This window comes from Guyanagaster necrorhizus, assembly GCF_019112545.1.
Source record: "Guyanagaster necrorhizus MCA 3950 unplaced genomic scaffold BT62scaffold_30, whole genome shotgun sequence".
NCBI classification, from domain to species: Eukaryota; Fungi; Basidiomycota; class Agaricomycetes; order Agaricales; family Physalacriaceae; genus Guyanagaster; species Guyanagaster necrorhizus.
The window spans coordinates 206,321-220,459 of NW_025064909.1; the positions used below are offsets into that span (position 1 = coordinate 206,321).

Here is a 14,139-nt window from a genome sequence, read left to right on the forward strand (position 1 = left end):
GCTTGGTTGTGCTTACTAAGCCTTTCCCGTGGTCTCGTGTCATGACTAAGCATAAATAGGGGTCAAAGAATAAGAGAAAAGGAAAAATCGTAACAGCTTGAAGACCATTAATACAAAGTACAGTTGGAAAGTGTAAACTTTTCTAGAGTGGAAGTTGTTAGCAATGAATGAAATTAAGGATATGTGTCTGTGTACCAATGAGCCTCTAGATGTGACTGTTTAAGTCTGTTTAAGTGAGGACTACTCTAAGATACTTCAAGCAGATACAGTTGACTCATATAGATGTTGCCTCTAAGTCTCTGTAGAGATCTTGAGAGCTGCACCATTCATATCCACTTAGCTATCCACATAGAGTCTCCACTATAGCTCTTATAGTGCATGTCTTAGCAGCATAGGTAATATGTTCAAATTAATTGAAATTGTGCAAAATCTAGGGTATACAGATACACTGCATATCACTGGGACACCCTACAACGATGTTTGTACAACCCCATACTCTGTGATAACCTATACTATTGAGTGTCGACGGAGGGGTATGGGTTATTACAGAGTTGACTGTATATAGAATGCCTGATGGTGATTTTCCGGGTGTTTCTCCGTTATTCTCACGGTTCCTTCTTTGTCCGCCGTTTCGGTGCCGCTTCCGGCTTGTCGGCTTTCACCGTGTGGTTGCGCAGGCTATCAGCCATTATACCAAAACGAATCCCATCACTTGTTTATGGATACTTTTCATGACGAGTGACTTTTGTTTTATATGCCACTGTATATGAATGCTGACCTCGGGCTCTAGTATGACTTTGATGGTCGGTGGCTACTATATGAACATGAGGACGGTCCGCCAAATAATGGAGACACTGAGGATGAACCATCTTGGCAATCACGACGGGGAAGAGCAACTCGCGTTCATCATTAACAACTGGCTCAGGGAACATGAGATCCATAGTGTCTTCAGCGCTGTCAAGGAGTTGGAGGGAAAGCCTGGCTTGATACTTGTGTCTTTTGTTGGGGTAAGTGTTATGGATAATGCGCTTCTTGGGTGGCTAATATGTATATCAGGATTCGAACGCCAACAATCCAAATCCCGATCACACTGTCAAGCAGTGGGTACAAGACAAGGCGCAGGTAAAAGAGGAAGACATGACATGGATTACCTTTAAGGACGATGGGGTTATCATGCGCTACACGAGAAAGCCAGAGGTGACCCTCGTTGAAACCCATGAACCATGTGACGGTATTATAGAGGAGATGTTGAGGTTGATTGCCAAGCAGAGTCGCTCCCTCCCCCCCAGCGGATGATGATACAACTACAGACGATATAAAGTTTCAAAATCAAAACAGACGACCGGGGGCCCAGAGAGATGTTGAAGGAAAAGAAACAGCGCGTACGAGCCAGTGCGTGCACACGAAATGTCTTAGACTTCCTCAGCCTCCTCCTCGGTAACGCTAGACCACGTCAGAATGATTTAATAAGGTAAGAGACCTCCGAATATTGATGATCTCGGCACCGCCTTGCCGCTCCGCTAATGCGTTAAGGCCGTCTACCGGTTATCGAATGTTGCGTTCGATGACGCGGCTGCGCATCAAGCCATCGAGCATCTGAAGCTCGGCGTCAACGACGGTTACGCGGTTGAGCCGTTCCTGGATGGCTGAATCAGAACAGGACGAAACATTGTTTGAGTCACGGGACGAACTAGAAAGAAAGGAAAAATGCCGGGGCCACCACTTAACGAGACATGATCAAGGAGGGTCGCTGCGCGGTGAAGGTTATTCACGTCAACACGTGCGGAACATCGGCCGTGGCCGCCCATCCTTGCGGTTAGTGCAAATTTCTTCGCCCAGATCCCCGCTATACTCGCAATCCTGGGGACAACTAGCGACTGTAAAGCACGCCCAAGTGAGCTAGAAGACGGACATAAATGAGAAGATGAACATATGAAGAGGAAACTACTTACTCGGGAACGCGCAAGATGGGTGCACCAACATCGGAGTGCGCCATAAACATGGCAGAACGGCCACCCCGCGTGCCAGAAGAAGTACTGAAAGAGGACCTGAGTCGAACCATGAATAAAACAAATGAACAAGTGCCCGGCCAGGGAAGCAGGTGCGAGAGGTAAAGCGGACATTTTGAGCCGCTCGAGTGCTTGGCGCGACATGGGCTCATGGAATGGCACGGCCACAGTGGACAGTGGGGTGAAACGCACGCGCATACACGGTATTGTCCACAACGGGAGAAGCGGCGGACGTGACACGAGCGGCACCACTGGCAGAGGGAATGGGGGGAAGCAACGGATCCACCGGGGAAAGTGGCACGGTAACGATTATGGGCTTTAGTCCTATATTGCGTTCGCTTCCGGAGGGGCGGCCCCATCCGCGTACCTCGATTTCGACGACAGGCGGCGGCGCGGCCTTCTGCTTGCCCTTGCTCTTCGGAGGGGTTCTGGAGATGGTGAGGGTGGCGCAATGGACTTTTGCCTGCCATTTCCTTTGGAGGTCTTGGAAATGTTGGTGGTAGGTGACAGTGGAGTTGCTGAAGGAATGGAGACGGTGAGTACGAGCAGGGGCTCACCAGTGGTACACACGTTGGGCAGATGTGGACGGGTGTGCTTGGAGGAAAAGGTCCATCCCCCAAGGCTTCATCGATGCCGTAGTCGGAAAATCCCCGGTGAAAGACCTGAGAAGCTGAGGCCGGGTTCAGTAAATTGAGAACAGCAAAAATGATTTTTTTTAAAAAAAGACGTACCGAGGAGACCCGGAGGGCCACGGGACTTCCTTGAAGCGACAGGAAGGGATACAATTGACACTTCAAGCCCCGCAGCAGCCTGGCTCCACTTACGGGTCAAGGGCGGCCCCTGGAGAACAAATCAACGAGCGGTGGCAATAAAGAAACAGAATAAGACGTACCGGAGGAGAACGTATCGCGGAGGTCGGGAAGTCGCCCATTGGAAAGGTAGCTGCCTTGTTTTGGGGAACAATAAGGAGAAATGTCAGTTAGAGACGAACCCGGTTGTCTCTCTGGCTCGGGCAATCTGATAAGAGCAGGCTTAGGCCCTTGCGGGTGCTAGAACTGGAGAAAGTGCACTTGTATCAGCCCGGTGGATCCAGTGTTGGGGAATGGGAAAAATTTACCTTGAAGTAAGGTCTGCCGCGCCTGACTGACCTACCGAGAGAGGTATATTGGCGACGCGGGAGGCTGTTTAGACGGGTACGGAGTAACGAAAAGCCAGTAGCTCCACCCTCCGTCCAGATAAACGGTGACTTGAGGTCAGTAACACGGCTGATATCAAGGTGGGGATCATCCTTTGCTACATTTAAGTCAATGAGTCGGTGGACAGAATCGAGAAGAATTGAAGTGCGAACCTGAAATATCGATTCGACTAACAACCGAGCTGAGCTCCAGCGGGATGGCCACAAGGGAAGCAATGGCGGCAAAGACATCTGCTCTCCTTAATATGGGGCCGGACTGGACGATAATGGTCAAGGATTGCAGACGTTCTAGCGCAAAGGGAACAAAGAAGGAAGAGGAGAGAAGAGGGAAAATGGCGAATAACTGTCAACATCAAGATCCAAAGACTATGAACGAAAACGGTCCGAGTAGAATCGGTTCGAACATGAAAGGGGAATTGTCGTCAAGTCTCAGGCCCTGTATATCCAGGGTCCCAAAGTTGGTATAGGAGCACTAAGGAGTGTACAGCCCGTTGCGGTTGCAGTGGAAGAGCAAAGTGACAGATGGGAACTAAAGGGCGGTGTGATATGGGAAACTATCACCGCCAGTCGTTGATCCTAGACCTTTTACTGGATGGTCCTTCATCTACTAGTGATTAGTGATATCGTGCAGGACGTGGACAAAGGTTAGGTTATATGGGTTCTGGCTGAGCTTTAAGCAGTGAATATCAAACAGTCGCATCGAACAAATGCCGGAGGGTTGGCAGCGCTGGTCTGTGATATCGAAACCGCATCCTCATCCGACAAGAATACAACACAAGTCACAGTGGCAGGCTGAACCCTTGAAATTTCAGTGGCAGCTGCATGGGTTCGACCCTGAAGATAACACTACTGACTGTTCTATCGTTCTTTTCTGAGGCAAGAGGTTTGTTCAAAGGACGCTAAGAGATAAGTTGATCATTAGCTTTTAGCATTTAACGCGAATCTTGTAGAATTTGTCTTACATGAATGGATAAGTCCATCCCCTCCGCTCTAGGCACCACCAGTCCTTCCCGACATGCCAACGGGAAGTTACGCGTGCTCGCAACATTATTGTTTGTCTTTGTCGGGGCCGACGCGAAGCATTGGGATAACAGCCTTCCACTTCACATTTCTCTGCAACAAGAATTCAAAGCCGGGCCATGTGAACGATAGACTTTGGCTCGTTAAGCATGAATATCGACTAGCTGAAGAGGACTTGGTGAAAGTCATGATGAAGTCATCGCAACGACCTACTGGACATGGCATATTCACTTTCTGCTTCGGAGACGAGACAGACTCTACAATGTCTTGTTCTATGTACGACGTTGGGTTCTGCCTTGTGATTGTAAGCGCCTAGGCTGGTCGACCGCTGACGTGGACACCGTTCAGGGAGCAAAATCTGAGTACAACTTTCTCTCTGTCAACTTGAAGCAGCCGTCGCCTGGTAATCGCATGGATGCACAAGCTACGGTTAGCCTCTAACTTCCAAGTGTTAATACCAAGATAAATCAAGAAGTAGGCAAGTGGACGCACCTATTGCGCTCCCGTGAGCGCGAAATCTTGCCCCTTACTGCACCGTTAAACGAAAAATCCAGGACATCAACATCAGCTGGTAAAGGAAATGACGTTTTTCTAAAGAATGGATAGCAGATCAGAAAAGAGATGTCAATGTCGCCGAGAACGCTAGTACTGACCGCAATGACCTGATCGAGCTTCTCGCCTTTTCACATGCTACATGGGAGGTAGTGCAGCTCATCAGGCCACTGAGAGCATCAAATAGGAAACAGATGGAATAGAAGGATAACAGACAGCGTAAAGAAAGGCGATGGTGGATGGCTCAGAGGAAGGACTGTAACCCTAACCCTAGAGTAGACTCTTCGTCGAGCGACCAAGTACTGCCAACCAAGCCGTTATTAATAACTTCTCCAGCGACTGTCGAATCTTCGTAATAATTATATTTCACCCCAGATGAATCATACTAAAAGTCACATTTAGCTTTATCTATGTTCAAAATCAGGAAATCAAATCAAATCATACCCAACTTCCCAGCTGGTGGAGGACATTATGCTCAGTCGTTGAAGTTTGCCTAGGCGGCAACATCATTCGCGGTGACTAACGCTTGGATTAATAGATCAGCTACGTTTGAGCTACTCATAATATCGTATTTTCCGAACCTGTGATGAGGGCTCCAGGTCTCAATTTCAAATTCCTCGTCTTTTCGTCGCAAGTAAGTGCCACCATGTTAGCCCTTTCATTTTCTATTGATGAGTACGATTCAGTACATTTTTTTCCTACTATGTGAGAGGCGTAGTCATCTCAATGAGTCAAGGGGATCTCACATGTATCGCTCGCGTTTGCAATTAAATATAAACACCACCATTGTTGGCTTTTCATGAATGGTTATCTTCTCCTCTTTTTGTTTTCAAGGGTGGCATTCTCCCAGACCACCATATAAAATGCCGTCCCTGCTGGGGCAATTCCTCCGGCAATTCTTCTCTCCGCCTCTCACACTAACTCTCCAGTAAATATGGCTAACTCACTGTTCAAGTGAGTCACCAATACTCTGGCATCACCCATGAAATTCTAACACCCTCCCCAGCTGCCTGCCAGGCCATCCACTGCATCTCTTCAGCACCCTGAGCACTAATTATGGTCTCGCATACACTTGCGAGGACTTCTACACCTGCCTTGTCAGCGCGGGCTCCCTCCAAAATCTTATCACACCAGGCCACCGGCTCGACTGCATCATCATCGAACGCCGGGGTCCACCCTACAGCCCCAGCGACCCATTCCTCCCCACGCTACTAGCGGCCCTCGCTGAACACAAGGATATTAAGACTCTCAAAGTCGTAGGCGTCAGATGGTCTGACTTTCCATACCCCGACTTGTGGTATGCCTCCGTCACAGAGTTCCACAATATCACTTATCTCAACTTGACGGAAACCTCTCTCCGCGCGGATGAGTTCTGCTGCCTCGTCCGTTCGTTCCCACTACTGCAAATGCTCGATGTCCAGTGTTGTTCCATCTTTCCCGGCTTAGGCATGACTAACCAGCTGGGTCCCGCGATCCTATATCTAGTCCTCAATGTTAAGGAAGATTCTGACATTCTTGATATCTTCACCCATCGCTACAACGTGTGCTCTCCAGTGTCGTTCGACAGGCTCTACAAGCTCGAAATATCGGGAAAGGGCGGCAGGGACATTGGCCAACAAATCTCCAGATTGGTTGATGCCTCGTGGCCTCGTGAATTGATTATAGATTGCATGGACTTTGATCTCGGTCCGTCACACTCTCGATGATCCCTGTCTATCATATACTAATCATGGTGCCACTACTACAGCACACGCACCGCGTATCGTCGGGCTATCTAAAACAGAAAAGCTCACCATCACTATTCCTCTTAATGCCGAAAATGGATTCCGACGCACCAACGACTGCCTCCGGTGGTGGACATCTACCCTCGAGCGGGTACCCCAACGTAATAAATTCGCGGAGATCCGCATCAAAATCGTTGTCGATCAGCCATCGGTCACTCATTATCTCTCGGGAGGAATACCGATGCCATGGACTCACTTCGACGAGGCTCTTTCTGATAAAAAATTCAAGTTGAAGGGCAGTTTTGGTATCACCTTTTTGAGACAACAGGACACGAGCAGCACGTTTGAAATCCAGCCTTATGACTATTGGATGCGGCTCTACGCTCTGGCAAAATCTTTTAAACACCATTTGGGTAGTGGTCATCAAAGACACATGTGAAATCTGGTCATAATTCCAAGATCCTTGTATTTATTGAATACATCACTCATATTCAATGTAATGATTTCTAGAACTATAAGATACTTGGTCATGCTTGTGCATAGCAGTCAGTCAGTGTTTCAATGAATCCCTATGGATAGACTGCTCCAGTATAGGTTACTCAAGAAACACAGCCACCAGCACCCTCTGCTTGTACACCACAAAATATCTCGCAGGACACTGTTACAGACCAAGAACAGGCAAAAGTCATCCAGACTTCTGCCATCCATGCTCCAGAAACCTCTGGTAAGAAAGTGTAGAGAGAGGGCCATTTGTTCCAGGAGTTGTCTGGGCATGCATGCCCTGCCTGCTGCAATATGGCTGACTAGAATTGTTGACATAATTCCCTAGAAGAGATGTTGTAGTCATAGTCATGACAAGGAACAAAGACAATACAGATAAGACACCGTAACGTGCTCTTCAAACCTGCTTCTCCATCCCGATCACTTCCTCCAAAGCCGCAGAATGGTTGCTCCCCATAAAAGTATCTGCCCCCACGGCCTTCAACGGCGAACGCACAACGTTACTCCCACAACCAAAAATTCTTCGCTACGACCGTCTTGAACCCAGCAAGTGGCGCAAGCTTCCTTACCACCCAATCCGCATGGGCGATATTCGTCTGCAATTTCAGCCCCTCGTCCATCTTACCCAGCTTGAACAGATCATACAGCGCCACATGCAGCTTGGGGATTATATTTGGTGACGCTGACATCGTCCCAGCGCATCCAGATATCAGACCGTGGAGCATGCAATCCGTCGTCGACGTGTATATCCCAAATTCGGATGGAGAGAAAACGGACGCGAGCCTGTGAAGCTTACCCATTTCACCACAAGCGAGCTTCGCGCCTACGATGTTTGGGTGCTCCGCAAGGTCTACGATCGCGTCAGAGTCGAGGTTTAGCCCGTTCGTGACCGTCGGGAAATTGTAGATAATGATAGGAATGGGGAAATTATCTGCGATCTACAGAGGACACGATTTTGGTGTGAGCATTCTTACAGTGACATCGACCGATAGAAGAATAAGGTCCACCCACCGCGCGATATGAAGCGATAGCAGATTCAGGGGTGATCTTCAGGGGCCAGGGGCCAAGACAAGTGCATACGACGCGCCGGAATCTGCTGCTTCCTTGCATAGTTGGATTGTCATTCTGGTAGACGGTGCACTAGCACCAGCGATGACAGGAACGTTAGTGAACCCGTTCTTGTCCAACACCTGGCGGGTAATCTTGATGACATCGCGTCGCTCACTCTTTGAGAGCAGCTGAGCCTCCCCATTATCGCCGTGCACGAGTATACCAGCAACACCTCCCTAGAAAACTGAGGATAGCTGGTATCGCGTTCACCACATACTAAATTTTGGTACCAGTGCCAATCTCAATGTATGAGATTCTATAGCTTCAGGATCGAGATCTTCATTCTCTGTCATGAAAAGGATGGTGGCGACGTGACATCCAGGTGGCGGTGGATGGGCCATGGTGGTATAAGTCAGAAATAATAATCGATCAATGGTACGGAAGCCCGAAAGCAGCACGTGGAGCGGAGGAACTGCATCTCGGAATGACCTTGAAATGAAGACCAGTCACCACTAATCCCACCGTATGACCCAAGGAATGTTGCGTTCTCTCCAGCTTGTAGAGGTTGAACCACGCAATTCCGACTCGAATCAGGTGTAATCGATGATCCTGCGACAACTTTTGATTAACGGTAAATTAATTCAATGGACTCTGGGTGTACTATAATGTTAAAGAATAGCCCTAAATAATTTTTTGAGGTGGCAAGGGTGGGAGTCGAACCTGCCCAACCTGGTGCCAAAAACGGAAACGGCAGCGACGTCGCAACTGATTCGCTTCTCTCACTCCGACCACCACCATCTGCCTGTGTGTTCTTTTGGCCCACAGATATACGAGCAGAGGGATCGTGGCAAGGAGTAGGGTATGTTCACGTCCTTGCTAGTGCAAACGTATTGATATTCATTATTCGAAAGGGAATCGAATAGCAAGCTCTTCAGGGCAAAAGTAACATCTTCTGCATTACTTATACCAATCGATAGCTCGATTTCTTATTCTCTCCAATACAATAAGGACGCAATTTTAGCGCCTTAATCTCGGCCTGATTCAACGTGACTTCCTTGCTTCTGATAAGCGCCCAGGGCACCCTCAAGATACCGTCAATACTCCCGCGAAAGCTCAACCTTTTACCTCCAATCGTTGACGATCTTTGACGATCTGAATACATCACTAACTTTCTTTATAGGTTATCTATCATTTGTGATATAGAAATCAATGACGTCGTCCGTCGATGCTGCACAAGATGCAATCGTACACACGAGAGGCTACCAGCAGGAGATGCTCGATGAGAGTCTCAAGAGGAACATTATCATAGCGATGGACACAGGTTCTGGAAAGACGCATATCGCAGTGCTGCGGCTGAAGATTGAAGTCGAGCGAGAGCCGCGCAAGGTGTGTGCTGCCTTGTTACTGCTGCAGTCCTAGCTAACTTCCTCGACTGTAGATATCGTGGTTTCTAGCTCCCACTGTTGCGTTATCGAAGCAGCAGTTCCGCGTCATCCGGGACGCAGTTCCTGTATCTGTCGGCCTCGTATCGGGATCGTTCGAACCGAACCAGTCGAAGGACGCATCCTTGTGGCGGAGGGTCATTGAGACCCATCGGATCGTGGTATCGACCCCACAGGTGCTTCTGGATGCCTTACGGCATAGCTACATCCAAATGGGACGCGACATTGGATTAATGATCTTCGATGAAGCGCATCATACTGTGGACAAGGCACCATACAACATGATCATGAAGGAGTTCTACTTTTGCCTCTTGCCACGAGACACGTCCAATCTCGACCCTCGATACGCTAGGCCGATGATTTTGGGCTTGACGGCTAGTCCTATATACGGGGGAGATATTGCGAAAGCCTTCCGGTAAGGGCTAATTGATGTTTCTGTGACTCCCAGCCTGATTGACTATCCCAGTGAAATAGAAGGGAACCTCGACAGTGTCATTCTCACTCCACGCCGCAGTCGCGACGAATTGGCAAAACACGTCCATCGACCTGTTTTCAAGCACGTCAGATACGAGGCACCAGACGATGCTCTGTTTTCGACCAACTTGGCCAGTCTACAGCGAGTTATAGGTACGCTCGACATTGAAAAAGATCCGTCTATTGTTTCTCTTCGCCTCGACCTCGCCAGGGCATCCCCTAATTCGTCTGAGTACCGATTTGACCAAAAATTGTTAGAGACCATTCTCAAAGAAAACACGTTCACATACCAGGGTCTTCGCGATTTCGAGCGCACGGCCGGGGATATCCTTTCCGACCTGGGTGCTTGGGCGGCAGATTGGTACGTTTGGACGGTGTTAGAGCAAGCCAAAAGGGCCTGCCAAGGTGATGAAATGATGCCTTCCCGGAAAACACAGGAGAAGAAGTATATGCTGGGCCTCCTAAACCAAGTTAATGTTTGCCCGGTGTCTTACTACGCATATGACATCGTCGAGGACTCGTCTCAAAAAGTGGCGGAACTCGTGAATGCACTATTGCGAGAGAAACAGGATTTCGAGGAAGACGATGAGGCGTTTAGCGGTCTTGTGTTTGTTACCCGTCGTGATGCGGTTCTAGCGCTCACGGAGATCCTCACACACCATCCTGACACGAAGGAGCTGTTCAAAATTGGAAGCTTATTGGGGACATCTGGCGGTAGCTATCGGCATTCGTTCTTGAACCTAACGCGCAAGCTGCTAAAACAGTCGCAGGAGGAGACACTGAGGGATTTCAGGCGAGGGGAGAAGAATCTTATCATCTCGACATCGGTTGCCGAGGAGGGCATTGATGTCCAGGCGTGTGGATGTGTTATACGCTGGGACCCGCCACCGAACATGGTGTCCTGGTTGCAAAGCCGAGGAAGGGCGCGTCAGAAGCGTAGCACGTTCATTGTCATGTTCCAACGAGGCGGATCAGGTGAGGATGAGGTTCTGAAGTGGGAGAGCACGGAAGCGGAGGTGCTACGCCTATGCAATGAACCAGAGAGAGTCATGACGGCTGAACCTGATGAACGGGAGGAGAGGGAGGAATTTAGGGTACCGTCAACAGGGTAAGGGTTTATGCATATTTCCGGCATCTGTTGCTCATGTCGCCGTTTGTCAGTGCTCTACTGACTCTGGAGTCGGCTCTTCCTCATCTGGCCCATTTCGTAGCTGTTCATCCGAATGCAAGTTTCAGTACTGATTTTCAGCCTTTATATGACCTGGATCCACCTGATCTACCGTTCGGACGGCATTCATTTGAGAATCGGTCTACCAGTGTCAGCCCTTACTCCGGACCTTGGGGTTCGACGGTAACATTGCCTAGATTCCTGAGCTCCGAGCTCAGGGTACACTCAACGGATAAAATTCATCCCACCAAACTGTCCGCACATCGGCATGCGGCTTTCAAGGCATACAAAGCGTTGTATGACAACGAATTACTGGATGACCATTTCTTGCCGCTCTTCTTCCGAGACGATGAGATCAAGAAGCTAGAAAGCGAGGTGGAGAAACGTGTTAGTGTGGTCAGCGTGTCGCCGCAGATGAACCCATGGGCACCGGCGGATGATCGTAGCGCTGTTTGGTATTGCTCGGAATTGACACTGGGAGAGCTTCCCCCTTTGCGTATGTTCACGCGTACACAGTGCCCGTCGTCATGGTTCGAAGACGACGGTCCTCCACCACTCTTTGCTCCTCGTCATGGTCTCATCAAGGTCGTTCTCCGTGATACTGGCCAAGTTGCCCTCGATGACGAAGACATCGCTCGAGCGCGCGAATATACTCGGCGAATATTCTGGAGCATACATGGTCAACGGATGACTTGGGATGACCTAGACTTTTCATATCTTTTCCTTCCTGCTCCGGGGACGGAAGATGATGAATGGGAGGATCGCCGGACATGGCTGAAAGAGGAAAATGAGCGCGAAGGGCGCTCTAACAAATACGCGTTTGATGCGAACGCACAGGATTTTGGGGAGGCCTTTTGGTACCCTCAGGACCTCGCTATTGTGAGAGTAGGATTCCAATTTGGGAAACAGAAACCGTATAGATTCATCGCTTGGCGGTATGACACTGTCAACGAGGAAGAGTTGGAGGATATGAGGACACGGTATTTGCGACAGGATGATCTGGAAGATATACCGTACCCTCTCATCGAGGCTGAGGTTTTGCCAGCAAGGAGTAATTCCTTGTTGCCTATCACACCTGTCACAGATGGACCTCCATCACCACCGAAGAAGGTCCTGCTGATTCCGAATTACAGTGCAGTCACGCTTATCTCTCCGGTAGAGGCTGAATATGTGTTCTTACTGCCTTCGGTCCTGCGTGCGCTAGCTATGTCACTTACTGTTCAGTCCATGCGGGATAGGATGTTCACTCCATCGTCTCATCTTTACGCCATTTCACCGCAGCTGTTGACTGTCGCTATGACAGCCCCATCGTCTCAAGAACGTTACAATTATGAGCGCTTGGAGACGCTAGGAGATACGGTGCTGAAGTACCTGGTCAGCATACAGCTTCTATCGCAACACCCACTGTGGCACGAAGGATACCTGTCGAGGCGGAAGGACCATGCCGTTGCGAACGTTAGACTGGCAAATGAAAACATATCTAGAGAAATGTTCAGATGGATTATCCGAGGTTGGTTCGAAGCCATATGACAGTCTGCTATATTGACCCGTTTACGTTTAGATCTGTTCCTTAGCAAGAAGTGGAAGCCAGCATATATGCATTCCAACACAACTATCCGCGAGAATCAAGTAGCTGAGGTTGTTGCGACCGTTCCCACGAAGAACGAGGCCAAGAAAAAGCGGGCAAAAAAGGTTGCGGGAGCGCTCTCCACGAAAGGTATGGACATTGTGCCGTGTAGCTTCATGCTTTAATCTGTAATTCATGTTATTCAGTACTGGCGGATGTTGTCGAATCCACGATTGGCGCTGCGTATATGCATGGAGGGTTCGAACTGGGCTATGAATGTGCCAAGTTCTTCTGTCTAGACCTTACCTGGCAACCAACTGCGGAGTGCATCTCGTCCTTGATTGAAAGGGTCAGTGTAACCGAGCCCGAAGTCAGAAAGCGCATCGACTTGCCGGAGAAGGTCATGTCCCAAGTGGAATCCATGCTGGGCTACGAGTTTAGACACAAGCTCATCCTTCTCGAAGCCCTCACACACCCGAGTCATCAGCAGGACTTCGGCACGATCTCTTATGAACGTATGGAATTCATCGGTGACGCCGTCATGGACATGGTGGTCACGGATTATCTATATCGTGCAGAAGGCAAGCAGTACAGTCCTGGGCATATGCACCTTCGGAAATCGGCTGTCGTGAACGAGCATATTCTGGCCTACCTATGCTTGAAGTGTTCTGTGAAGGTTTGCAGCTATATGCCTCGGCCCACAGAATCGAGGGCTCAGATCCAGCTAGAAGAAGAAGAGGAGGACATATATCTGTGGAAGTGCCTGTTGCATGCCAGTCCTCGTGTTCTCGAGGATCAGCGTGTCACGTTTGACAGGTTTCAGAGGCTTTCGGATGCGATTGCTGACGGTTTGGAGAATGGGATGATCTATCCTTGGACAGCGCTGACTCGTCTGCAAGCGCCCAAATTCTTCAGTGACATGATCGAGAGTCTCCTCGGCGCCGTATTCCTTGACTCGGAGGGGAACCTAGAGAGGACGCGGGATGTTATGCGAACGATTGGTATCTTGCCGATACTGGAGCATATCGTCAAGGACAGCGTTGATGTGCTTCATCCTGTTTCGCGACTATCGGTCTGGGCTTCACGACGAGGACAGAAAGTGAAGTATAAGTTTACGGAAGAGAAGGGTAACATCAGTTGTGTGATCGAGCTGCATCAAGAGGAGGGAGGGGGTGTGAAGGTATTGGAGGAAGCACGGGCAACTGATGACCTTAACAGAGGCCGCGTCACAAAGGTGGAAGTTAGATTTGCAGCCGCTGAAAATGCTATACAACTGTTGCATCTATCCTAAAAAATATCTCCAGTTCTGCTGCATATAACATCTGCCTTTTCACGTTTCTCCGTCTCTTGTTGGTTCTACGGGTCAGCAACATGTTCTTTATCATCATAGAATCACAGATTCATACACCATAATTGTAAGTTGCAGCACACTTGCAC

The 14,139-nt window shown here is 49.2% G+C and overlaps 5 protein-coding genes across 5 annotated transcripts; 3 read left to right on the top strand and 2 right to left on the bottom strand.

Annotated features, from left to right (window-relative positions):
- Positions 1–566: 566 nt before the first annotated feature.
- On the top strand, positions 567–1,296 carry BT62DRAFT_1079411 (uncharacterized protein; the record flags this gene model as incomplete). The annotated part of the gene is made up of 4 exons (XM_043179487.1): positions 567–621; positions 678–738; positions 791–1,007; positions 1,057–1,296. The coding sequence occupies 4 exons, from the start codon at positions 567–569 to the stop codon at positions 1,294–1,296; spliced, it is 573 nt and encodes a 190-aa protein (XP_043035800.1).
- A 122-nt stretch (positions 1,297–1,418) lies between these two features.
- Positions 1,419–3,174, bottom strand: BT62DRAFT_443707 (uncharacterized protein). Its single transcript, XM_043180909.1, has 5 exons — positions 3,127–3,174; positions 2,902–3,064; positions 2,741–2,849; positions 1,953–2,679; positions 1,419–1,899 (listed from the first exon to the last, which is right to left on the bottom strand). Exons 2-5 carry the CDS (start codon positions 2,938–2,940, stop codon positions 1,620–1,622), a joined length of 1,155 nt encoding a protein of 384 aa, XP_043035801.1. The 5' UTR covers positions 2,941–3,064; positions 3,127–3,174; the 3' UTR covers positions 1,419–1,619.
- A 2,536-nt stretch (positions 3,175–5,710) lies between these two features.
- On the top strand, positions 5,711–6,939 carry BT62DRAFT_1079414 (uncharacterized protein; the record flags this gene model as incomplete). The annotated part of the gene is made up of 3 exons (XM_043179488.1): positions 5,711–5,730; positions 5,783–6,462; positions 6,524–6,939. The coding sequence occupies 3 exons, from the start codon at positions 5,711–5,713 to the stop codon at positions 6,937–6,939; spliced, it is 1,116 nt and encodes a 371-aa protein (XP_043035802.1).
- Positions 6,940–7,383: 444 nt separating this feature from the next.
- On the bottom strand, positions 7,384–8,452 carry BT62DRAFT_936140 (aldolase; the record flags this gene model as incomplete). The annotated part of the gene is made up of 5 exons (XM_043187075.1): positions 7,384–7,522; positions 7,545–7,939; positions 8,013–8,048; positions 8,072–8,287; positions 8,342–8,452. The coding sequence occupies 5 exons, from the start codon at positions 8,450–8,452 to the stop codon at positions 7,399–7,401; spliced, it is 882 nt and encodes a 293-aa protein (XP_043035803.1). The 3' UTR covers positions 7,384–7,398.
- Positions 8,453–9,166: 714 nt separating this feature from the next.
- BT62DRAFT_1040722 (P-loop containing nucleoside triphosphate hydrolase protein) lies at positions 9,167–13,993 on the top strand (the record flags this gene model as incomplete). The annotated part of the gene is made up of 6 exons (XM_043178418.1): positions 9,167–9,437; positions 9,490–9,908; positions 9,960–11,075; positions 11,129–12,645; positions 12,697–12,852; positions 12,909–13,993. The coding sequence occupies exons 1-6, from the start codon at positions 9,261–9,263 to the stop codon at positions 13,991–13,993; spliced, it is 4,470 nt and encodes a 1,489-aa protein (XP_043035804.1). The 5' UTR covers positions 9,167–9,260.
- Between the last annotated feature and the right edge of the window lie 146 nt (positions 13,994–14,139).